Source organism: Lissotriton vulgaris, unplaced genomic scaffold (genome assembly GCF_964263255.1).
Source record: "Lissotriton vulgaris unplaced genomic scaffold, aLisVul1.2 SCAFFOLD_1444, whole genome shotgun sequence".
NCBI classification, from domain to species: Eukaryota; Metazoa; Chordata; class Amphibia; order Caudata; family Salamandridae; genus Lissotriton; species Lissotriton vulgaris.
Window position 1 is genome coordinate 176,468 of NW_028246333.1, and position 24,980 is coordinate 201,447.

A 24,980-nucleotide genomic window follows, 5' to 3' on the forward strand; every position below is an offset into this window, starting at 1 on the left:
GCTCAGTGCCCTTACATACTCTGCAGTATATTCACTGCAGTGCATACCGCTCAGTGCCCTTACATACTCTGCAGTATATTCACTGCAGTGCATACCGCTCAGTGCCCTTACATACTCTGCAGTATATTCACTGCAGTGCATACCGCTCAGTGCCCTTACATACTCTGCAGTATATTCACTGCAGTGCATACCCCTCAGTGCCCTTACATACTCTGCAGTATATTCACTGCAGTGCATACCCCTCAGTGCCCTTACATACTCTGCAGTATATTCACTGCAGTGCATACCCCTCGGTGACCTTCCATACTCTGCAGTATATTCACTGCAGTGCATACCCCTCAGTGCCCTTACATACTCTGCAGTATATTCACTGCAGTGCATACCGCTCGGCACCCTTGCATACTCTGCAGCAATCACTGCAGTGCATACCCCTCAGTGCCCTTACATACTCTGCAGTATATTCACTGCAGTGCATACCCCTCGGTGACCTTCCATACTCTGCAGTATAATCACTGCTGTGCAGACCCCTCAGCGCCCTTATATACTCTGCAGTATATTCACTGCAGTGCATACCCCTCAGTGCCCTTACATACTCTGCAGTATATTCACTGCAGTGCATACCGCTCAGTGCCCTTACATACTCTGCAGTATATTCACTGCAGTGCATACCCCTCTGCACCCGTCCATACTCTGCAGTATATTCACTGCAGTGCATACCCCTCAGTGCCCTTACATACTCTGCAGTATATTCACTGCAGTGCATACCGCTCGGCACCCTTGCATACTCTGCAGCAATCACTGCTGTGCAGACCCCTCAGCGCCCTTATATACTCTGCAGTAATCACTGGAGTACATACCCCTTGGCGTCCTTACATACTCTGCAGTGATCACTGCAGTGCACACCCCTTGGTGCCATTACATACTCTGCAGTGATCACTGCAGTACATACCCCTTGGCGTCCTTACATACTCTGCAGTAATCACTGCAGTGCATGTAAGGGTGCTGAGAGGTATGTGCTACAGAGTTATATGCAGTGGTTTCTAAAGTGCAGAAAGCACTGCATAGTATACCACTCGGCGGTGCCGGCGCGCTTACATATTCGGCAGTGTAATCCCTGCAGTACAATCACTGCATAGTATGTAAGGGTACAGAGTGGTGTTTGGCTGTGTTTTTTTCTAAGCGCAAACTGCATCCTCGCATTTATTTTTTTAATGGGGGTGCATTTTGCCCTACGAAAATAGGGTCAAAGGCCCACTTCGCCCTGCTGTGGAATTTCACAGAATTGGAATGTACTTACGGGGAATCAATCTCTGCCAAATCCACGCACCCCTACTTGAAACTCAATGTAATTCCAAAAGTGGCAGTTTCCCTTCTTAGTACAAACCCAATCGCTGTGTGCAGTCAGAGCTCTCTCTATACATGTGGACCTATTCTGCAAGCCTCGCAAGGTAAAGACTACCCCACCGACCGACTGTGCTGCTTCAGGGCAGAGGACTCACTGGGGCATTGGAGAACAGACCTTAACCACATGGCTGCTAGGCGTTTTCCCGTCCTGCGCTAAAAAAACAAAAAGTCCATAAATCATGACGAGCTGGCCTTGTCATCCGCGCACGGCAGGTAAGCGCCATGACGAGCCCAGCTCGTCATTAGCTTCGAAGGGGTTAAGATGCTCCAGGCCTGATGCAGCGGTGAGCATCATGAGTCCTCGGCGTGGCACAAGGGTCACTTATGCAAACCAGGGCCCAATGGGACGGCTTACTCACAAGAGACAGGAGAGTACATATAGATAGTCTGAAGGAGCATAAACACTTAACAATATAATGAGAAACATACACTGACCTGGAGGAAACTCATTGAAAATGAACTCCTGTGGTTCGTAAGCAGCCTTCCCATGCAGGATCAACGTGTCTCTGTATTTTCGGTGAAGCTTGAACTCGCATAGTGGGGCAGGGTGGGTTTCATCTCGGTCCTTCACCTCCATTTTAAGTGTTTGTGTCATTAGCTCCACAAGATCATGCATTTCAGAAGAATCTGATTTTCTGGGAGAAAAATCTTACTGAAAACTCATTTTAGATTGGTTGTCAAAAAAAGCAGCGTTGATCTTTATTGTGACTTGGAGCAGCGCATAGGGTCAAAAAAACAGGGTCCACTGAATTCCTCCAACTACATTTGCTCATTCCTCTCCCAAAGAGTCACTCTGGTTCTGCATGAGCTCAAGTGTTGGAAATAAGGGCCAATTTAGCTGGAGTAATGAGTTACTGTTACATAATATGAGCGACAATGCTCATTCTACTGACCATGGATGGAGAATGAATGAATGGCTGATTTGTACCCATCAGTATTTCAACCGGTGGCTCTAGGATGCACAAAGATCATTGTTGTATATTAACAGCCTTTGCAGACTGCTGCGAGAGCGAAGCATCTTCCCTTACTTACTCATCAAATCCCATGAATACTGTGTCAAACAAGACAAATACACAACAATCCACAAACTGTAGGAAGGAGAGTCTTGACACTCTTGGCTTACCTTTTACAAATCATCGCTCAAAAACACACAGTGGTCCAAACCTCCCAACAACTGCCTAGCCTCACTCAAACTTAGATACGAGGTGTCAATCAGGACAAGCCACGGGTGACTGGACACTGACAATACAAGCATATGCAATGCAATAGGTCTCGCATTTACGACAGTTTGAGCTATTGGCATTGTAAATGACAATGCCTTTTTAAAGTTTTGTTTTTTAAATCCTACATAAAAGGCAATAGCTTAAACTTGCGTAAATGTAAGACCTATTGCATTGCAAATGCTTGTTTAATAAGTACTTACGGATAAAATATTTGTAGTGCAGTGTCATCGCCTCCAAAACTAAGCCAATTACACATTTCACATTAAAAAGCACATAAAATACAAGCGTCGCAAAGAGCTGTTCAGGTCTGTCTTTTCATGTTGTTACGGCCCTTACGGGGCTCTACAATAGAGTTTGTTTTTTTAGCCCGGGTGTCCCGCTGAAATTCCATGTGGCGTTATATCGCAGATTTTTGCATTGAAAAACTATAACAAAATGACGGGAATGATCTAAATCACACCGGCGTAATTGAAATTTCGCCTGGGCTCTATTTTAATCCTTTCTTTTCAACTTCGGGCTGTAACCATTTAAGTCAATTCGGCGGCACCTTTTGAGGAACCAATGTGCAGTGACTGTTTTCCATTAATCCTGAATGTATGAAGCGGATGAGTCAAGTCACTACAAACCACCCAGTGTTTGATGAAGCAACATCAGGGTGAACACTTGTGGTTCTGTGTCTGGGCGCCTGTCGTTCTCAATTACGGAATGAGATTGTGTCTAGCCATGTGCTTGCTTTAATTCAGCTCTCCAGCATCCTGGTATTACCATCAATACAAGGCTAGCACCAAATAGGTATTGTCTCTTTTTGCATTGGATGCTGTCGTTGAGACTGAAAGGCATTTCTTTTATTATGCCACTCGCATTGGGCACAGGTTTGTGCCATTTTAATTGCACAACATGGAATAAAACCTAAATGAAGCACTTTATGTGTGCTTAAAAGAAGAACAATATGTTGCTGTTTCCTGGCGCAGCTCCTAGCCTAACAGCTTAATTGGCCATTCCAACATTTTCTGGGTTCTCGCCTGTGTGTTTTTTGTCAGATTGCCACCTCAAGGGATTTTACCTGATTTTCTCCTTTCCCTCAGTGTTGTTGCGCTATCGACTCTAAAAGGTCAACAGCAATGTTTTCTTGACAGAACTTTTCTTTCATTTGCAAAAATGTTGCGCCTCCCAGTGTAACCATATATTTATAACTGTTTCCGGAGGTAGCCTTTGAGTGAGCCCTGTGTCTTCAGCTAATGTCCAAGGATGTTTCAAAGTTCTACTAAGTGAGCAACTTGTTTACAAGTTACGCGTGAATTGAGCTACACTTCCACTGACGTGTACCGCTCCAGGCCATAACACTAAATTAGGAATCCATTCTTAGTTTTCACAGCCCCAGAACTAATTCTAAATGCAGCGGTTCGGTAATAGCCCACAGCTTAAAACCAGCGACGGTGTAAAGCGACTGGAAAACGGAGCCGAGGAACGCTGTGGAATGCTGTTCGTTAGAGTGCGGTATTGCGTAAGCTAAAAAACTAATTCCTGGTATTCAGGCACAATATTAGGACACAAGCTGTTAATTTAATATGTTTTCTGTGTCTTGTCAACCCATTGAGTCAGGTGTGAACGGATGTGGCCTCTCCTCCGCCGCGGGCCTCTGCAACTGGCCAACTGTCAGTCTGAGGGGAAGAGCGTCACTCATGTAAAACCAGAGGCTGCCGGGCGCCAGGTCACAGCCGGGGCTGTCACTGGTGGACTGGGAGCTAAAAACAGCCCTGGGACTGTGTTCATGGCAGCACCTTAGTGCACGGAGAGAAGGGAGACGGCGAGAGTAATTACAGCTCTTCCAGGAGGATATTCCGGGCGAGCAAATTATTATAAATATGGGCACAAAAATTATGTCCACTCCCTCAGGGATGGATGACTGATGTCCCGTTTGTCTCCACAGACTGTCCTCTGACCCTCAGCCTACCGGGGTCCCCCTTCTGTGTCCTATATTGCCAAACCAGCCATTGTCGTCCTACTGTAGACTCTGAAGAAAAACTTGTAGGTTTCACTCCTAAAGGATAGGTGATGGTTCCTTTAAAAACCGGAAGAGAATAAACTTAGAAAGTCAAATCCCTCTTCTCCCTCACTGTCCAGCTTCCGCCTACGGCACGCGACTTAGAATTGAACGGTAAACATAAAACAGCAATTAAAGAAATATACCACCTCATTTTTTTTCTTCATCTGAGCCATCTAACAGGAACTGGACGGCCCGCAACCAGCCCACTTGCAGGGACCTGGTAGCAATGAAGAGTTACCTGCGACCCGGTCACTGGTGCAAGGTTCCTCGGGCCCGGGGTACTGGATCCTTGCTGATGCGGTACAGGTGAGGAGCAAGGCAGAGCCCCTACTGCCCTCGGCGGACTGGCAGCGGAGACTAGCATAGATTTCCCGAGGCTCCCAGGCCGGTGATCTCGGGGGCAGCTTTAAAATCCGGTCTTCAGTAGTGTGCAGACACCCGCACACAGCACCACCGGGGCGATTAAAATATTGCACTCAGTCTGGGCCAGCGGGGACTTTGGGGGGGGGGGGGGGGGGGACAAATTAGTTTTACATGCCATGCAGAGGTAGTTTTTCACGCTCCCAAGGCCCTTAATTAAATAAATAACATGACGGCCCCGGATTTCCTCTTCATGCGTCTTGGTGGGAATATAGACCAGGGTTGTGAGTCGCCCCCTCCTTCCGGCAGACGCTGGGAAGGAGAGCCCAGCTGTTTACTTTACAAAGAGCAGAAAAAAACGTTTGAACAAGGCAAGACTGGCAATAATAAACAGAGACCCCGTTCACTATCACAGAACAAGTGGCAGGGAAAGCGTTCACTTTCACTTTCGCTTGAAAAACAAAGAAGCCAGCGAGTGGTGCGCGTGTGCCACTGCGAGCATGTGGTTTTAATTATCATGCCTGTGTCTGGGCACGATAATTGAAACCATATGACGGCTTGTGCGCGTAATAGACACCAATAGGCCGTGGGCGGAGCAATGCGCCCACCTTTGGCCAATTGCGTGCTATCTTTTATAAAAAGACGCACACAAAGGCCAATAGCCTGGCACAAAAGGAAAAGCACACGCATGAGCGTGTAAGATTCCTAGACCCGTTTTGAAACCCCCCCTACAAAAAGTCTCTCGCTGAGACCTAAAAAGTAAACATCAGAAAACTAAAAAGCAAACAAGTAATTTATATTCACTAACAATCTTTCTGGTGGATACTCACAGCAGATTGCTCACCTTGTGATCATACCCTAGGTGTTAGACGGACCGGGAGGGTCGGCCGAGAATAAGGGGAGAGGTCTCCGGGGAGAGCCGTCTCCAGCGATCGTACAGACAAGTAACTTCCCCCCCCACAGATGTACACCACACAAGGATAAGGTTTAACGTTCTTTATAAGCAATTCTCTAAGTACGGTGGAATGGTACAAGAAGGTCTGGACTCAGGGGTCCCCTCGGTTCTAGTCTCTTGGTTGGGAAAGGGGGTAGCGGGACAGTCTTGTTACCACTCTGGTAGATATGGTGATAGATGGATAGCTCACAATCCTCGAGCTCGGCGTTCTAGATGATCGGGCCGCGGCGGAGCCAGCAGGTCCCGAGATGATTGAAGGTAGCGACGGTCCGCGGCGGAGCCAGCAGGTCCCGATGAAGGTGGTAGTTACAAACGATCCGCGGCCACGCCAGCAGGTCCCGACGACGATGAAGGTTTCAGAAGGTTTGCGGCAGCGCCAGCAGGCAGGACGATAGTTCGCAAGGCAGGGCTACGGCAGCGCCAGTAGTCCGTCAAGGATGAGTTCTTCACTGCGTCTCTCGACTCCAGGATACAACTGCCTTCCTGCTCTGGAGCTGCCCCAGTTATAGGTCTGGCGCCCTTTGATGTCCGGGCCCTCGCACTTGGAGGTCGGGAGGTCCGGGATGAGGGAATCCAGACACCCAGCAGGGGGGTGGAGCCAGCGCCTGGGGGAGCTGGGGGCGATCGGCACCTGGCGGGGGAGAGCCATCGACACCTCTTTCTCCCATTGACCTGCCAAGTAGTCCGCTCACCTCCTGGGTGGATGGTGGTGCCGGGATGTCGGGCCTGGCCAGGCCCAGGGTTAGGGTCGATCGGAGGCCACGCGGCCTCGTGGTGCTGTGTCCAAGATGGCGCCCAGGCCGGGCGCGGGGGCCGGTAGTGATTCGGGCCCATGATGTGGAGATGCCATGGGGCAGGGGTCCCATATGAGACGGGAAATGGGTGGTTGTTGCATGTAACACCTGGAGAGCCAGGCTCGGGCCTGGTCGTGCGGGGAGGGAGCAAGCCTTTCGTGTGGCCTGTCCAACATGCGTCCCCCCCAGCTGAAGGCGGGGAGAGTCACCCATCCTCTTGGGGACTCTCCTCGTCGAGGCGGAAGAAGCGGGACAGGCCATCTGCGTTGGCGTGGTCTTGCCCAGGTCGATGTTCCACAGTGAAGTCCATCCCCTGCAGGGAGATGGACCAACGCAATAGTTTCGGGTTTTCCCCCCGCATCTGCATTAGCCACTGCAGGGGCCGATGATCGGTCTGTACCCGGAAGTGGGTACCGAAGAGATAAGGCCAGAGCTTTTTGAGGGCCCACACCACTGCGAAGGCCTCCCTCTCGATAGTGCTCCAGCGTTGCTCTCGGGCCAGGAGACGTCTGCTGATGAAAGCCACTGGTTGGTCAAGTCCTTCGGGGTTCAGCTGGGAAAGGACTGCCCCAATGCCATGGTCGGAGGCATCCGTTTGGACGATAAATTCCCGACTGTAGTCAGGGGCCTGGAGCACATGGCGTCCTTCAGCTTCTCGAAGGCCGCTTGACAGTCTGGGGTCCAGTTGACCTTCTTCGGTTGGTTTTTGGATGTTAGTTCCGTGAGGGGCCCCACAATGCTGCCATAGTCCCTCACGAACCGCCGGTAGTAGCCTGTGAGTCCCAAGAAGGCGCGGACCTCGGTCTGGGTGATGGGGGGCTGCCAAGACTGGATGGCAGCGATCTTGAGTTGCAGCGCGGCCACCAGGCCGCTTCCCACCTGGTGCCCGAGATAGGTCACGGACCCCTGGCCAATTTGGCATTTGCTGGCCTTGATCGTGAGGCCGGCTCGTTGGAGGGCCTGCAGAACCTCTCGGAGGTGGTTGAGGTGGTCGGACCAGTGGTGGCGGTACACAGCGATATCGTCCAAGTAGGCGGCGCTGAATTCTTCGAGTCCCGCCAGGACCTGGTTTACTAGCCGCTGAAATGTTGCTGGAGCATTCTTCATGCCGAATGGCATGACCTTGAAGTGGTAGTGGCCATCAGGGGTGGAGAAGGCAGATCGTTCTTGGGCCCGGGGTGTGAGACCGATCTGCCAGTAGCCCGCTGTCAGGTCGAAGATGCTGAGGTAGCGGGCAGCTCCCATGCGGTCGATCAGTTCATCTGCTCGGGGGATGGGATGTGCGTCGGTTCTGGTGACCGCATTCAAGCCCCGGTAGTCGACGCAGAACCGGAGCTCAGGAGTGGTGCCGGGGGCGGCCGCTTTGGCGACCAGTACCAGGATGAACCGATGTCCTTGGGCTGTACGGGGGTCCAGGGGCCCCACAATGTCTATCCCCACCCTCTCGAACGGGGTGGTGACCACTGGGAAAGGTTGCAGAGGGGCTTTAAGCTTGCGGCCGCTCTTCCCGCTGGCCTGGCACGTGGGGCAAGACCGGCAGTGCTGGAGTACGTCGTTCCTCATCCTGGGCCAGAAAAAGTGGGTCACTAGGCGACTGTAGGTTTTGTCCTGACCCAGGTGACCAGCCAGGGGGACATCGTGGGCCAGGTTTAGCAAGAAGTCTCTAAAGCGGAGGGGCACCACTAGCACTCGACTGGCCCCTAACTCTGCGATTCTCTGTTCGCTGTACAACAGGTCATTGTCCCAATAGACCCAATGGGTTCCGGAGGTATCCCCTGCGCTCTGGGCGAGGGCTTGTTGGCGGAGTCCCTCGAGGGAGGGACAGGTCTTCTGTTCGTGGCGAAACTGTTCCTGGGTAGGCCCCCCCTCCTGCCGCCACTGAGCCAGGTCGGAAAGATCCTGAGGCTGAGCGAGCCCCTCGGGAGTTTGCTCTGGGGGGACGGCACGGTCGGTGTCTTCAACTGGAGCGAACGGGGGAGGAGGTGCCGGCCATTCAGGTTCTGTAGGTCGGGGGATGGCGCGGGCAGCCATGGACCGGGTGGTTACGCACGCCCAGTCCGGGAGGCCCAACATCCCCAGGTGCTCTCTTCTCTCTACGGCGGCCCACGGGGAACTCTCCAGATCATTTCCCAGGAGACAGTCTACGGGGGCATCATCTCGGACCGTCACCTTCAACATGCCGGAGACTCCTCCCCACTCGAAGGGGACGCAGGCCATCCGACATAGACTCTCCGAATTGTCGGCTGAACGTACAGGGCAGAGAACGTTCGGCAGGATCTGTTCTGGGGTCACCAGGTGACAGCGGACGGCTGTTACACTGGCCCCGGTGTCACGTAGGGCTTCGGCCCTGTGTCCATTAATGTTCACCCACTGACTGTACTTCCGGGTGTTGGCGGGTAGGGGGGCCCGCGGGACCATGTCTTTTCCCCCTAGGCACGCTAGAACCATGGCGGCTGGTTCCCATTCTTGGTGTTCTTGCTCACATTCCTCGTGTTCTTCGGAGATTTGTTCTTCCCCCAGGGCGGCGGCAGCCATCTGGCGGGGTCTCGGAGTCTGGCTCTGTGGACAATTCGGGTCACTTGCGTAGTGGCCGACTCGCTGGCATCGGTGACACGTGACGTTGGCTCTGTACCCCGGGCGCGCCGGGGTGTGGCCCCGGTTGGCCGGGGGTGGGGTGCTGGCAGCGGGAGCGGTCGGGGCGTTGTCTCTTCCTCGTCCCTGGCCCCCTCCTCCTCCTCGGGGACGGTGCTGACCTTGGTTGTTCCGGTTCTGTTCATGTGACCCATTTCGGCCCACTCGGGTAATTTCCCACCGGTCAGCCTCGGCGGCGAGCTGCCGTGGATCCGTTAATTTACTGTCGAGGAGGTGCTGCCTGAGCTCGACGAAGCAGTTGTTAGATAGATGCTCCCATACCATGAGATTGAAGAGTTGCTCGTAGGTCGTCACATTGCTTCCCTTGATCCAACCCTCGAAGGCTCGGCTGAAATAGTTCACGTACTCCACCCAAGTTGTACCCGGGATCCGGGTGCAGTCTCGGAACCTCTGGCGGTACATCTCGGGTGTGAGCCCATAGCGGGTGAGGAGGGTAGCTTTCATGTGGTCATAGGAGGTCATCTGATGGTCTGGGAGCTGTAACAGGGCATCGCAGCCCTCATTGACGAACCTCCCCCATAGGCCGGCTCCCCAATCGCTTCGATCGATCCGGTGGGAGGTCATAGCTATTTCGTAGGCTTTGAACCATTGCTGTATGTCGTCATCTCGGAAATATTCTCGAACGACATCCTTGGGGATGTGTATTTTCTTTTCTGTTGCTCCCGGGGTGCGTGGTTGCTCGGGCACCCCTAATTCTTTGCTCTGCTTACGTAAGTCTATCTCTGCTAGTTTGCGCTCGTGTTCATACGCCAGTCTCTTCTCTTCGAGCTCTCTTTGTCTCTGTTTCTCTTCCCGCTCTTCTCGGAGCCGCAGATGTTCTAGGTTCAGTTTTTGTTCGGCTAGTTTGAGTTCGCCATCCATTTTGAGCCGGGCCATTTCTAGTTCATGTAGTCTGCTTCTTTCTCGCTCTTGGATCTCATCTTGCGAGAGACCCGTTCTTCGCTCCTCGGGAGCCGTGATGTTTTTCTCTGCTGCTGTGACATTTTGGTCCGGGGGTCTGACAGCCCCGGTTTCCGCCCATGACTCAAGGGCGTGCTTGAAATCGTCTTTAGTACTCAGACCGGTGGTAGCGATACCTAGTTCAATGCAGAATTGTTTCAACTCACGATGGCTGTATTCTTCCAATTTCTCCATCTGGAATTTCTCGGTGGATCCGCTCTCTTTGGTTGTCATTGTGGTTTCGTCGTGGGGTGAGCTACTCTCTGTACGATTACGAGTTGATTCGGATCGCGCCGCTGGCCACCAATGTTAGACGGACCGGGAGGGTCGGCCGAGAATATTGGGAGAGGTCTCCGGGGAGAGCCGTCTCCAGCGATCGTACAGACAAGTAACTTCCCCCCCCCCACAGATGTACACCACACAAGGATAAGGTTTAACGTTCTTTATAAGCAATTCTCTAAGTACGGTGGAATGGTACAAGGAGGTCTGGACTCAGGGGTCCCCTCGGTTCTAGTCTCTTGGTTGGGAAAGGGGGTAGCGGGACAGTCTTGTTACCACTCTGGTAGATATGGTGATAGATGGATAGCTCACAATCCTCGAGCTCGGCGTTCTAGATGATCGGGCCGCGGCGGAGCCAGCAGGTCCCGAGATGATTGAAGGTAGCGACGGTCCGCGGCGGAGCCAGCAGGTCCCGATGAAGGTGGTAGTTACAAACGGTCCGCGGCCACGCCAGCAGGTCCCGACGACGATGAAGGTTTCAGAAGGTTTGCGGCAGCGCCAGCAGGCAGGACGATAGTTCGCAAGGCAGGGCTATGGCAGCGCCAGTAGTCCGTCAAGGATGAGTTCTTCACTGCGTCTCTCGACTCCAGGATACAACTGCCTTCCTGCTCTGGAGCTGCCCCAGTTATAGGTCTGGCGCCCTTTGATGTCCGGGCCCTCGCACTTGGAGGTCGGGAGGTCCGGGATGAGGGAATCCAGACACCCAGCAGGGGGGTGGAGCCAGCGCCTGGGGGAGCTGGGGGCGATCGGCACCTGGCGGGGGAGAGCCATCGACACCTCTTTCTCCCATTGACCTGCCAAGTAGTCCGCTCACCTCCTGGGTGGATGGTGGTGCCGGGATGTCGGGGCCTGGCCAGGCCCAGGGTTAGGGTCGATCGGAGGCCACGCGGCCTCGTGGTGCTGTGTCCAAGATGGCGCCCAGGCCGGGCCCGGGGGCCGGTAGTGATTCGGGCCCATGATGTGGAGATGCCATGGGGCAGGGGTCCCATATGAGACGGGAAACGGGTGGTTGTTGCATGTAACACCTGGAGAGCCAGGCTCGGGCCTGGTCGTGCGGGGAGGGAGCAAGCCTTTCGTGTGGCCTGTCCAACACTAGGCGTCAGACTTGATCTGGAAACATTTAAAGCAGTCCTCCTGCATATTGATAGGAGGTGTCGCACAGAGCCCATCGGCAGATTGACAGGACCAGTGACCAGATCTCTAGACTGACTTTTTTAGATGGTAAAGAATCCAGTTTAGAGAACGGGGAGATGGGAGGGGGTGAGGAATCCGAGGTTAGAGCATCCACCAGAAAGATAATTATAGAACCGAAGTAACTTGCTCTTCTGATGGATATGTCTAATACGCAGGTTCCTGACCTTGGGGATAGATACTACAGCAGTACCTCCCAAGGCAATGGGACTGCTGACTGGCTCAAAACAAAAAGTCCTGCAGAAGTGAGTGAGCAAAATGCTCCTCTCAATGGACCTTACTGTCGAGGCACTAGTGCTTCGTGACAGATGTCCAGGACAAGCTCTCCCTGTGCTAAGGAAGTGTTATCTTTGGTCCTGGTGGTATGACTTACAAGTCTTCAGGAGGCTGTTTTTTTTTTTTACCAGTACTAAGCAGATGTTTATACAGAATACAATCCATCGGGAACTGGTAGTTTTGTACTACCTTGCCCTTCTTTGCAAGGGAAAACCCAACAAAAATGTGATTGTCTAATCAATGTTGCTTGTTACAATCAACAGAGAAAAGTAATGCCTTTTAAAGTTTCAAATGATGGTGCATCTCTTCTTTGTAGAAGAATAAGGTGGAGCAAAGTAGGCCAGAAGGACAATAGTCTAGCTGACATGAGCAGGTGTAACCACTTTTGGTGGAAATGAAGTTTGGGTTCTCAAAACCATCTCATCAGAGAACAAGGTGGTATAAGATGGATTGACAAAGAGCCTTAAGTTACCTCACAGGTGTAGACCATGTTCTGGCAATGACAGACTGTCTTCAAGGCGAGAAGTTTCGAGGGACAACTGTGCAGCACCTCAAAAGAGGTGCACATCAAGAAGGCGAGGCATACATTCATGTTCCACTGAGGCATTGCAAAGGGTCTTGGTGGGAACAAATGTTGCAAATTGTCAAAAATCGCATCACAATGGGTGATTTGAATAACGAGGCCTGGCCTGGTAACTGCAACAATTCTGAAGAAGCTGATCAATAGCCCGTAATCATGCCCTAAGCAAGTCCGTGCTGGGCTAGGGACAGAACAAACTATAAAATGTCAGACAACTTTGCCTGTAATGGATCAATGTGTCGGGTGTTGCAGCAATCCACAAATGTGTCCCAACGACTGGTGTACACTTATTTTGTAGCAGGATGCCTCACTGCCATATGGACATCCCTGACCTCCGATTTCAGGTTGAAGGTAGTACATTGCCGCAGCTCAATCTCCAAGCGTTGAGATGCAAACCGTGAAGGCTGGGGTGCAACAAGCTGCCCTGCTGCCTTCGACAGAAGATCTTACCAAAGCAGTTGCTGGATTCTTATGCTCAGGAGTTTTGGGTACCATACTCATCTGGCCCATCCCGGAGCCACTAAGAAGACTTAAGACTGGTCGTTCTTGAGCTTCTTCAGAACTCGGAGCAGGAGAGGCAGTGGCTGGAAGGTATACAAAAGCCTTGAGCTTCACTCTAGATGCAAGATGTCTCAGAGAGAGAGCTGCTTTGGAAACTCCAGTGTGAAGAAGTGTTGACAGTGCACGTTCTTGGCTGTGGTGAAAAATGTCCGGTGCCACATCCTGGAGCAACAGCCATTTGTAATCTGCTAGTCACCTTTGGCTGAGTTTGTCCACCTTGAGGTTTAAAGATCCTAGCAGCTTGTTCACCAGCAGAGAAATCTATTAGCGGCCCAGCCTCTTCCAGAGGTGCAAGGCCGCTCAATAAAGAACCTAGGGCTCCACCCCCACTTGGTGCAGTACCACATGGCGGTGGCGCTGTCTGTGAGCACCTGCATCAACCTTCCTTGGTTCCTTCCTTGGTGGGTAGGAAGGCCTTCAACACCCAGGAAAAGCGTCCTCAACTCCAATAGATTGATGTGGGGTAGAGTTTCTGCCAGAGGCCTCTGATCTTCACCTCTCCCAGATGGCCTTCCAAACCCAGCAGTGACGCATCCGTGATTACCGCCAGCTCTGGGTGGAGTAAGGAATATAGCATGCCACTAACCCAACTGCACTAAACAGCCAATGCTGTAGATCTTTTGCAGTATCCTCCCGAACCTTGATACAATCGAACAGAGTTACCTGGTGTGTGCCCACATCAAGTCCTATTGCATGTTTCACCAGCTGGAAGCAGGAAGCCAACATCACAGGAGCCACAGGGTCATCAGCACTGAGGTCGAGGACAGAGGAGGAAACATCTGGATTACAGCCCAAATGTTGTGTACTCGCAGTTCTGGAGGAAAGGTACACAACCATACCGTAACCAGAACAGCTTCCATGAACAGGAACACCTGCAAAGAACTCCGAAGTGATTTAAGCACAATAACAGTGAACCCAAACAATCTTAGGAGGTTCGCTGTCGTCTGGAGGTGGCGGACAACTGTCTGGAGCGAGCCTGCCTTCAGCAGCCGGTAGGGGAATACTGACACAGAGGACCTCCTAAGATGTGCTGTCACCATCACTTTCGTGGACACCAAGGGGCGCTGGTGAGGCCACAGAGGAGCACTGCGAAGTAAAAATGCTCTTGGCCCACCATGAACTGCAGTCAGCACCTGTTTTTTTTTTTTTCCCCCCAAGACCTTTATTAGATGAAACAGGTTAATACACAGCTTCATGCCTACAACCTTGAATGGCAGGCCGGCAGCAACCGCGTGTAAAGTCAAACTTGCCATGTACAATGTGGATAGGCGTGATCAGTTAACACAGCAAGCCGCCTACAACCCATCCGGGCCGGCCGCGTTGTAAAATGATTAAAGCTGTAACACGACTTGTCATCTTGCAAGTAAATCCCATAACAAATCTCGAAATAAACACTGAACAGTTGAGGTCTCTTTTTGTGTTTTATCCCCCCCCTTTCAAAAACTGAGAGTGGAACTGAGGAAAACCAATGTGTCTAGTCCCTTCCCCCTCTGTAGCCACCATACATAGTATGTGAAATAGAGGAATTTACGGGGCAGAACAAGTGGGTGGAGTGATCTCCACCTTGGAATGGATTGGAAGCGGAGTGAGAGTGCTCAACAGCCTAATGGCGAATTTGAACTGTAGTGGGGATGGACTGAGTATAGTTTGGAACCGCATCTGTTAGCTGAAAAGTGCGCTACTCGCGTATATGCCATGTATTACGCTTTGCGCAAACTCGTGGATGAGTGTCACCGAGAGTGATAGGAAAGTGACCAGCAAGCCCCCAAACATCCTGTGTAGGCGTACTGCCCTGGGGTTATCTCTGAAATTGCTACTGTGGCTGTGCCCTGTACCTCCCAACAGACTCCGAGCACCCAGCTATGTTGGCAGTGTGGTGGTGGGTAGGCTGGGAACTGGGGGGGTGGGGGGGAAAGGGGGGGGGGGAGGAGAAGGATGTCCAATAGGGCCAGCTCATCGAGGGTCAGGCTCACGTCCGGGTGTGCTCGTGAGCTCAGCTCGAACCAGTGTCACTTGCGGGTCTAGCCCTTCTGATTCGTCATCTTGAGTTCGGAGAAGGTAGGCAGTGAGTGGGCCCCATAGGTCCTTGGGACGCATTTTGTGGGGCAATAGGTCAGCGTAATTATGAAGTTGGTCCTGCCAGGTAGACATAATAGATAACCAAGTCTTGAATTTGGGGGCACGCCCTCGTCCCCATCTGCAGGCCAAGTGGCGCTTCGCCAGTAGGAATCCTAACGCGAAGAATTTACAGTGATTCCTAAGCGCTAAAGAAGAAAGTCCCAGTAGGGCTATTTTGGGGCAGGGTGCAATTGCCACACCTACCATATCCGACATTGTTTTAAAACCGCCACCCAGTACGAAGCCACAGCCGGGCATGTCCAAGCTAGGTGAATGAAGTCAGCACCAGCTCTCTTGCATCTGAGGCAACGGTCATCCGCTCGTAAACCGAAACGGCACAATTTGACGGGTGTATGGTAAAGTCGGAGCAAGAATTTAAAATGTACCAGACTGAGGCGAGCATTGCCAGTCACTGCATTCGTGTGTGAGCAGCCTTCTTCCCATTGTTCGTCCGAGAGAGGGGCATCGAGGTCTCCATCCCAATCTCGTCTAGCTCTGAGAGGTGGGGGGTTGGAGGCCGCATACACGTGTTTGTACAGCATGGAGACCACATGTGTCGGAGTATCAGTGTGTAGAAGAGCATGTAATGGAGCCACGGTTTCCGGTTCGTCAGGGAAGTCAAGGGTGATCGCCCGAATATTCTGTCGCAATCTTGTTTAAAGGAATGTGTCCATGACAGAGGGTGTATGCACCCCAAAGAACTGCGTCGCTGTCCGGAATCGGCCCTGTATGTACAGATCTCCCCACGTGTGCAGTGCCAATTTAGTGAGCATTTTGCGACCTATTTCTTCGCGGGCAACACTTAGTCTAGGATCGTGCGCCAATACCATGCGAGGGGAGTATAGAATGGCAATGCCCATACGCTTCATTATCCTGCGCCACGCTTGCACCGTGCAGTCCACTGTTGTGGGGTCACGGCCAGTTACCCGGGTTTCCGAATAGAGGTAGCCTGATGGTTTTTCGGGTCTCATGTATCCATCTTCCACAGCCAGGTGTGCCATAAAGGGAGGGGGGTGAAGCCAGTAAGCAGCGAAATGGCCCTGCGCACAGTCATAGTAAAGGCGGAAATTAGGCACATCAAATCCACCCTGGTGGTAGGAGTTAGCACCTGTTTAAGAGTCTTGCGGGTCCAAAGAGACCATACAGACTCTAGGGTAGACAGGACCTGGCCTTACATGAGCATCTTAAACTTAGAAATTCACTGGAAGGAGATAAGAGGACGGAGATCGATCTAAAATAGGACACAGGTTTCAGTTCTTCTTTAGCACAAGGAAGTAGCAGAAATAATACCCACTTCCTGCTTCTGAGGCAGGAACCCTCTCTATGGCCCGTTTGACAAATAGGGACCACACTTTCTGCTGTCATACAGAATGATGGTCGGCGGCCGACTGCCCTGAAGTGGGTGGAAGTTGAGGTGTGGCGTGGTAGGAAGGAATGGGAAGGCAAAGTCCCGATGGACAATTTGTCTGTCGTGATGACCTGCAACCACTTGAAGCAAGATCGGATCCTACTTCCGAAAGGGTGGTTGTGTGTCAGCAAGGACACACTAAAGCAGCTTTGCATCTGCTGGAGGGGCAGCGGACTGAGCTGCATGTTGTCCCATGCTGTCCTCGTTTGCTTTGAGAACTGTGGCCTCTACAACGAAATGGCTAAAAGGCATGCTGAGCTGGAGGAAGAGTCTGACACTTGAGAAATTGGAAACATATACCGTAGCTAAGGAGAAGGCAAATTTGCTGAGGGGATTGCCTTGTGGGAGCAGAAAGGCCCAACGAGTGTACAGTGTGACTGTTCTCCTTGAAAAGTTCCTAGGCAGAGTCCTCACTGTTTCCAAAATGGTGAGGACATTCGGCATTATGGATTCCTGCACATCCCTGGAGAAGCTCGCAGACTTGGCACTGAACATCTCTGCTTGGCCATCCAGACGTGGCACTGAGGAGCCGCACTGGTACCCAAAAAAAGAGTTGTGTCCACCCCTGATGTGATTACAAATTTTGCTGCATCACAATTGTCCTGAATAGCCTGGGTAAGGGATGCCCAAAGGTGTTCCAAAAATGGGAGTAGCGACAGAGGAGACCGCTACCATTTACTGACCTAAGAGCAAGCCTTGTGGAGGAGAAAATCTGTTTGCCAAATGTCTCTATTTGTTTTGGCTCATGATCAGACGGAGTGGTACCAAAGGCATTGGGATTGATTTTGCTGGTAGATGCCTGTACCACCAAACTCTTTGGCATCAGGTACTATGTAATAATGACAGGATGGCCAGGATAAGAGCGATGGCGACAAGAACCTGGTCTATTAACGGGCGGCCTTAGAATGGGCTTGGACCAGGTATGTACTTGTCTGAGTGTGTGTCTATATGCAGGGGCATCCCTACAAAAAGGGGTATCTTCTTAGTACATGGCGACATGGACTGGCATATGGGGGGCATACTCCAGGCACAATGCAGCCCTGACCGGCTCATGGCAGATATTTGGGCAACATCAGTGCATTGTTTGCATCTACACCGTGAGGAACGAGACTCACCGACCCTGAACAGCTTATGGAGGTTACAGGGGCGGCCACATGGTATTCCCCATCCCACATATTATAGCACCTGTGAAGTACAACTGACACACAAGGAAGTAAATGGCAAGTAGGGGGACACCTGGGAGATATGACATTGAAAGGCATGCGAAAGGCACCTGGTAACATTAACTGGCAGCAGGAAACACTTGGGATCATCATGGCATCGGCTGGCATATGAAAGGTAGCACCTGGCCACACAATCCAAATAACTGCGATCTGAAGGGGTCCCTGAGAATACAACAGACATGATTGGCATCTGAGGAGGACATTATAGAACGGTCGGGCATAAGGATCATGTTACTTACCCTTACGCATCGGTTCCTTGCAAGTAATGCTGTAGATTCACAGGCTCTGCAGACTCCTGCCATCTAGTGTTGGGCTTGGACTGTTTGAACTTTTTTTCTTAGAAGTTGTCTTTGGAGTCACAAGGCAGCAACTCCTCCTTGGGCCGTGGATGTGCGAGAGCAGTGACACCATGGTTACACACTGGGTGACAGTAGGTATCCAGTGGCGAGTAGGATAGAATAGTGACAAAAGATGTGTGATAAGATTATCACGAGGAATGTGCGCTGTCTCCTTCAAACTGCAAAGTTTTTTCTCAAATTCAAGAGTTTATTCAAAAAGTGCAACACAGAATATATGTCCTTTCTTCGTAGCATCTTTTAATAGATTAAAGGCTTATTCCTCCGAATCGAGGTAATTCATGTCATTTGCATTTCATCATATTCGCAACATTGTTCACCTTGCCCAATGCATTTTAGGGTCTGGTTATGACCCTTCGTCAGGGGTCTGTTGAATAAATGAATACATACAGGACCTTAGCAGGATAGAATAGTGGCCATGCATGTAGAAAAGAGAATTGTGAAGGATCAAGATATCTGTAGCAAAGACTGGCTTCCGGGGAGGAGGCTGGTCACATGTGAATCTACATGCAGCAAACAGATGATTACACAGTAAGTAATATAATCGGTTTGTAGCCCGTATGGCTGTAGATATACATCCTCTTTATCAACTGTAAGGTGGTACTCCTCTGGGGGGAGGCTGGCCAGCACACAGTGCCGAGGTCTGAAACAGAGGCCCGAGGACAAATTGACCAGCTCTAACTTGCTGCCTTGCAAGACTATCCACACAATGATGCTTTGTGAATGTGTGTGACCATGTGGCAACTTAACAGATGTTTGCTATGGGTATGTTCAACAGAAGAGCCGTAGTGGTGCCCGCTTATGGTTGGAGTATGGGTTGGGCGGGAAGGTAGGGTTCTTTTAGCTTTAATGTAACCGGTTTGGATGCATTTAACCGCCCACCTACCGATCCCGGCCTTTGAAATGGGAAGACCTTTAGGAGACTGTGAACAGGTAAAGCGCTGACGTGTCTTGCAAAAAGACTTGATCAATCCATACATTACATGAGAGCAAGCTTGATGTCATGTGTGGAGTGCTCTCTCAGCTACTGAGTCAGGTCATGGGAAAGGGACTGGGAGCTCGATTGTTTGGTTAAGGTGTCATCAGTGGCCACCTGAAATAAGAATTAAGGATTGGTTCTAAGAACTACTCTGTCATTGTGGACATGAAAAAATAAGGTTCCTGCAGCGTAACAGCCTGTAGTTCACAAATACATCTAATGGACATTATCCCTACAAGGAAGGCAACTTTCCAAGAAAGGAACTGCAGAGGGCACATGTGTAGTGGACTTATAAGTTAGGTGAGGACAATATTGAAGTTTCAGACTGCAGCTGGAGGCAACCCTGGTGGAATGACATTTAAGAACTTTCAAAAAAGATTTAATAAAAGGGATTTTGAAGAGCCAGGTGTGCTCCCTGTTCTGGATATATGCATTAGGAGCGGCTAGTCATAACCAAATTGATCTCCAGACAAACCCTGACCTTTGTAGATGTAGGAGTTAGCTGATAATGTCTTGCACCATAGGCATTAGAGGGTTTATGTGGTTTGGAGTACAATGGTGGACAAAACGTTTACTCTTAGAACATTAGCACATGCATGTAGTGGGCCTACGGGTTTCCGGAGTATGTCCATGCACTCTTGAGGTAGGCCAACATTACCAAACTCTAGGACCTCAGGACCCAAATCACCAGGTTGAGGAGCCTGGGGTGTGGATGTCTCAATTTGCAGTGGTTTTGTGTGAGAAGTTCTGGCCCGTTGGGGAGCTTCTCATGAGGGGAGATGACATCTCTAGAAGGGTTGAGGACCATGGTTGTGGGGCCCACGTCGGAGCCACCAGGATGAGGGATGTTTGCCCCAGCTTCCTGACCACATATAGTAGAAGTGGGAAATGAGGAAAATCATATGGAAGGATCCCGACCAGTTCGTCCACAGAGCTTTGCCCATGGACTGGGGGTATGGAACCTGTGGGAGAAGTCTGGGCATTTTGTATTTTCGTACGTGGCAAAACATGTTCGGGATGTCCCATCTTCATAAGTAAGGGAGTAGGACTTGCGGGTGGATTTCCCATTTGTGGACTTGTTGCTCCGTCCTGCTAAGCAGATCTGCAAAGTCGTTGCCCAATGCTGAAGATACTCTGCTAGGAGACGTACTTGGTGATGGATCACCCAGTGCCAGATTCCCTGCAGTAGGACCGGCAACTGAGTGGAGTGTGTGCCTCCTTGCTTCTGTAGTACAAAAGGGGGTGGTGATGGACAGAGCATCTGAATCAATATAAAACACTCACACCCAGTCAAAAGATCTGGGTTTAATCCATCACCGTTCTTTAGCCCACTCTGCCACCCCAGTTCAGACATGGCTATATGCATAGCAGTCTGACCCTGTGCCTCATGGGAACAGTCCAGCCCGAACTGCCAAGCCATGTCTTCTCTGGACCGGAAACAAGCTTCTGAGGACGGTTTCTGGCATTGCAGCCGTCTTCAGCCCGGCTTGCTTGAATCCAGTGGCAAAGTGAGCAAGGGACTCACGTCTGAGCATACCCTGCCACACTTATGGCGGCCAAAAGCGGTACAAAAGGGGGTGGTGATGGAAGGAGCATCTGAATCAATCAAACACTCACACCCAGTCAAGAGATCTGGGTTTAATCCATCACCGTTCTTTAGCCCACTCTGCCACCCCAGTACAGACATGGCTATATGCATATCAGTCTGACCCTGTGCCTCATGGGAACAGTCCAGCCCGAACTGCCAAGCCATGTCTTCTCTGGACCGGAAACAAGTTTCCGAGGCCCAGATCTTTGTACTGGGGTGAATGCAAGACATTGTTCTGCATTCTGTCCATCAACTGTGTTTTTTTGCAATTTTCTCCTTGCTTCTGTAGGCAGAACATGGCGATCATCAAATATGTGCGAACGAGCACCACCTTCCCTCGAATCGCTTGAAGAAAGTCTTTAGGGCTAGATGATTGGCTAAGAGTTCCACGTGGTTGATTTGTAGACCTTGTTGATGAAGTGAGTGGAACTGTGTCTACGAAGGGCCTGCCCCGCAACAAATTGTTGCTGTCCCATCACTGCAGAGAGATGTCTATTGCCCCTATCAACACTAGAACTTCCAACCAACCCTCTGCTTGTGACCACGGACTTGCCAGGCTCTCCTGAAGTGGGTAAATATGGAGCAGTGCATGAGGCCATCATTCCGAGGTGACACATTATAGGGCAAACTGGGAGTGGACTCAGTGGCTAAAAAAAAGAGGCAGAAGCTGTTGGAATGCCTCTACCCTTTGGGTCCCTTGGTGAGCTTGGCCAATGATTGACCCTAGGAAAGGTTGGACTTGTAGTGGCTCCAAGTGTGATTTGGTGGCGTTCACTGTAAATCCCAGAGGGCAAGGCAGTCTGGTCTGTTTGTGCTCTTGATCAGCCGGTCATTTGAACAAGGGAAGACTTGAGTACCTATCCTTCTGAGGTGGGTGGCTACCACTGCTAAGCATTTGGTGAAGACCCTGTGGGTTGCGGTGACTCCACATGGTAGAATATTGAACTAGTAATGTTGACCACTTACCAAGAAGTGCAGGTAGAGCCAATGAGCTGGATGAATTGGGATCTGAAAGTAGGCGTCCTTTAGGTCTAGCGAGGCCGTCAAGTCGCCTTGCTGCAGCAGGGAGAAGCATCCTGTAGGGTGGCCCTGTGAAAACGTCCTCACAGGCTGTATCTGTTGAGAAGCCGGAGGTCAGGGATTGGCCTGAGGGAACATCCTTTATGGGGATGATGAAGTATAAGGAGCAGACGCCTTGGCCCGAGTTGAAAAGGTACTGGCTCTATGGTTCTCTTGTGTAAGAGCGCCTGAACCGCCTCTAGTAGTAGCATGAGATGTTCTGGGCTGAGGGCATGGGGTGTTCGGTGGGAATGAAACAGCAGTTGCCATACTCAATGATGTATAGAACACATCAATCTCTGGTGATCTCTTACCACCCCTCTAGCTACTGCATCGGCTGAATCAAGGCGTACCTGATGGTAGCATTGGAGATGGCGTTCCCCATCTCTACTATTTCTTCCTCGCTCGTACAGTATTGGTCAGGGACAGGTGGCCGTTGCCCCTCCGTCTCTTCCCAGTGAGCTCTATCATACCAAGAGTGGAGGCCCACTGAATTGGCAATGTGCCTGTGTGTGGCCAGACCCATCAGCATCAATGGGCTTGCTCACCTTGTCAGTAGATGGAGTGTCACCCATGGCCTGGCCTGCTGCTCTTTTCTGGGCAGTGCGGACCACCAGGGAGTGCTGTGGGATGCGACCCCTGATGTAAAGTGGGTCGGAGGGAGCCAGCTTGAAATTGCTTTCCAATCTGGGATGTATCCATCCAAGATTTGACTGGGTCCTTGAAGATCTCAGGGCAGATTTTCTCAGCCCTTTAAGCAATCATCATCATCCTCAGGGTGCAATCGATTTCCGCTTCATGACAAGCCGCCACCGGCCTAACTGGGATGTGGTCAAGTTCTGGGCCCTGAGCATCCACACTATAATACTCAAGGATCATCCTTGAGATGCGGGTAGACTGGGGCAAAGTCCTCCGCAGGAGAGTAGGGGTTAAGGCTGCCTGTGTCAGAGCACGACTGACGTGATCCCTGTGGGAAAGTCATAGGAGGTGAGGGGGGAGGTGGTGATGGAGGTAATGGTGGGGGGGGGGGGTGAAGGTGGAGATGAGGGTAAAGGAGGAGGCAGTGATGGACGAGGTGGAATACGAGGAGAAGTAGGTGCCATAGCCTTGTTCCTGGTACTTTTGGAGGGCAGTTGAGCTGGTGAAGTGTCCGCAGCGGGAACCTCCTCAAAGGACAGGCTACTTTTTTTAGGCAGAATCTTCTCCAAAACCAAGATCTTGTCTGTGATAGAAAATAATACCCTGCTGCCTCTAATCCAGCTGTTGTTGCAGTGTTTTAAAGATATGCCTTAATTCAGAGTCGGTTGTCGAATGCCTCAGAGCCAATGGCGGTTCGGCCTCAACAGCAGAGTTATCTTAGAAGGTATGGGGCCTGAGATGTGATCTGAGACTCGAGGGCTGCCTAGGGTTGAGGCCCATGCCTGGATCTCTTCTTGGCTGCAAGGCCTTGCTTCAGAGGTGATGGCTTAAGCCCATGACTCAAAGCCCATCCCCCAGAGGGGAAGAGTTCGGCCCGGTTGTGCACCTGTTTTCTGAGTTTCAAGAGGCTTGAGTGTCGACTGTACTCCCACATTGTGGCACATTTTTTAGACGAGGTCCAGGGTAGAGAGAGTAGATGGAATGTGTGCTGGTGCATCTTCCTCCTCCAGAAGTTCTTCCTCCTTGGGTTCTGAGGTACTGAAGCCAATAAGGTCTGGAATATTTAGCGGGACAAGAGCACAGGTGACTCACCTGATTCTTCTTCTTCAGTGCCTTGCGGGGTCCACCTCGCTAAAGATGTATGGCATCTCTGAAGATGATTTATACATCCTGGTGTGGGCCCTACATCTGTCTTGTTGCTGACTCAGGGTTTTCTTGCTTCGGAATGAAAAGCAATAAGCACATCAGCTCTTGCTGTGCTTGGGGGAGAGGCAGAAGTCATTCGCCAGGGGTATTTAGAATGGCGCCACTGCTACCATCGTCTGAAGGGGGGTCAGCTCCACTACCTCATGCGTGTCCGCGCTTGGTCACGAGAGCACACAGCCCCAAAGAGCTTCGAGGGCCAAGTGGTCCAATTGTTTAAATGACAATGGACTCGACGAATGAAGCAGGCATCGTAAGAGCTGAAAAGCATCAAAAGTCTTCTCTGCAACAGGAAGGAAGATAAAGGACTCTGGGGCCGCAACAGGAAACTTGGAACACATTGGGACCAGGAGTAGGACTGATACATGTCTAACATGACGGTGGAGAAAAACAGTGTAATAATAAAGTCTGTGCCCATGCGCATTCACACGACTAAAGGAGGAATTACCGAGACCTCATGACTCCAAAGACTGTCACAAAAACAACTTGTTACAGTACGGGCCAACACTAGATGGCAGGAGCATGCAGAGCATGCATCTACAACCACACATACTACAAACATATTTACTTGAAAAGCAAACAGTGATGTTGAAATCTGATAACAAAGTAGTGTTTTTCATGTACCTGGTGAGTATTTTGGCCTATCTAATTATTATGACTGTACATGCACTGTATTTCTTAGACTCAAAGATTAATATTTATTGCATCTGCACTTTATTTTTAGTTGTGCTGGAATCACACAAAGTTAAATAGATAATTAATTTGATCAATCAGTCATTCGGTTATGGAATCAGAATGTATGGAATCAGAGGATCCGAAATGCGTAAGACTGGAAAGAATTCTCTGTGTAAGCGCCAGACCTCCTGCCAGAAAATAAATCTTTTTGTCTACATGGGAGTACGTCTTCATGTCTAAGGGAAAATTTGGTGAGATATATATGTATATCTCACCAACTTTGCCATTGGGTGTATAAGTGGGTGTGTGAGTGGGTTTATAAGTGGGTGTGTGAGAAGCTGTGTGGGTAAGTGAGATGCTGTCTGGGTGGCTGTATTGGTGAATGGGTGGGTGTGTCAGTGACGCTATGGGTGAGTGGGTGTCTGAATGTCTATATGAGTGAGTGACTTGGTATGTAAGTGGTTGTATGGG

The 24,980-nt window shown here is 50.8% G+C and overlaps 1 protein-coding gene across 2 annotated transcripts in view; it reads right to left on the reverse strand.

Annotated features, from left to right (window-relative positions):
* Window positions 1-24,980, reverse strand: part of LOC147665980 (serine/threonine-protein kinase Nek4-like) — a 275,537-nt gene that overhangs the window by 31,611 nt on the left and 218,946 nt on the right. The window contains exon 14 of one of the 2 annotated variants that reach the window (XM_086949353.1): window positions 1,840-2,039. The exons of the other annotated variant lie outside the window; for it this stretch is intronic. Within the exon in view, the coding sequence (XP_086805479.1) occupies window positions 1,840-2,039 (200 nt within the window). The remainder of the gene's footprint in view (window positions 1-1,839; window positions 2,040-24,980) is intronic. 2 annotated transcript variants of the gene reach the window in all.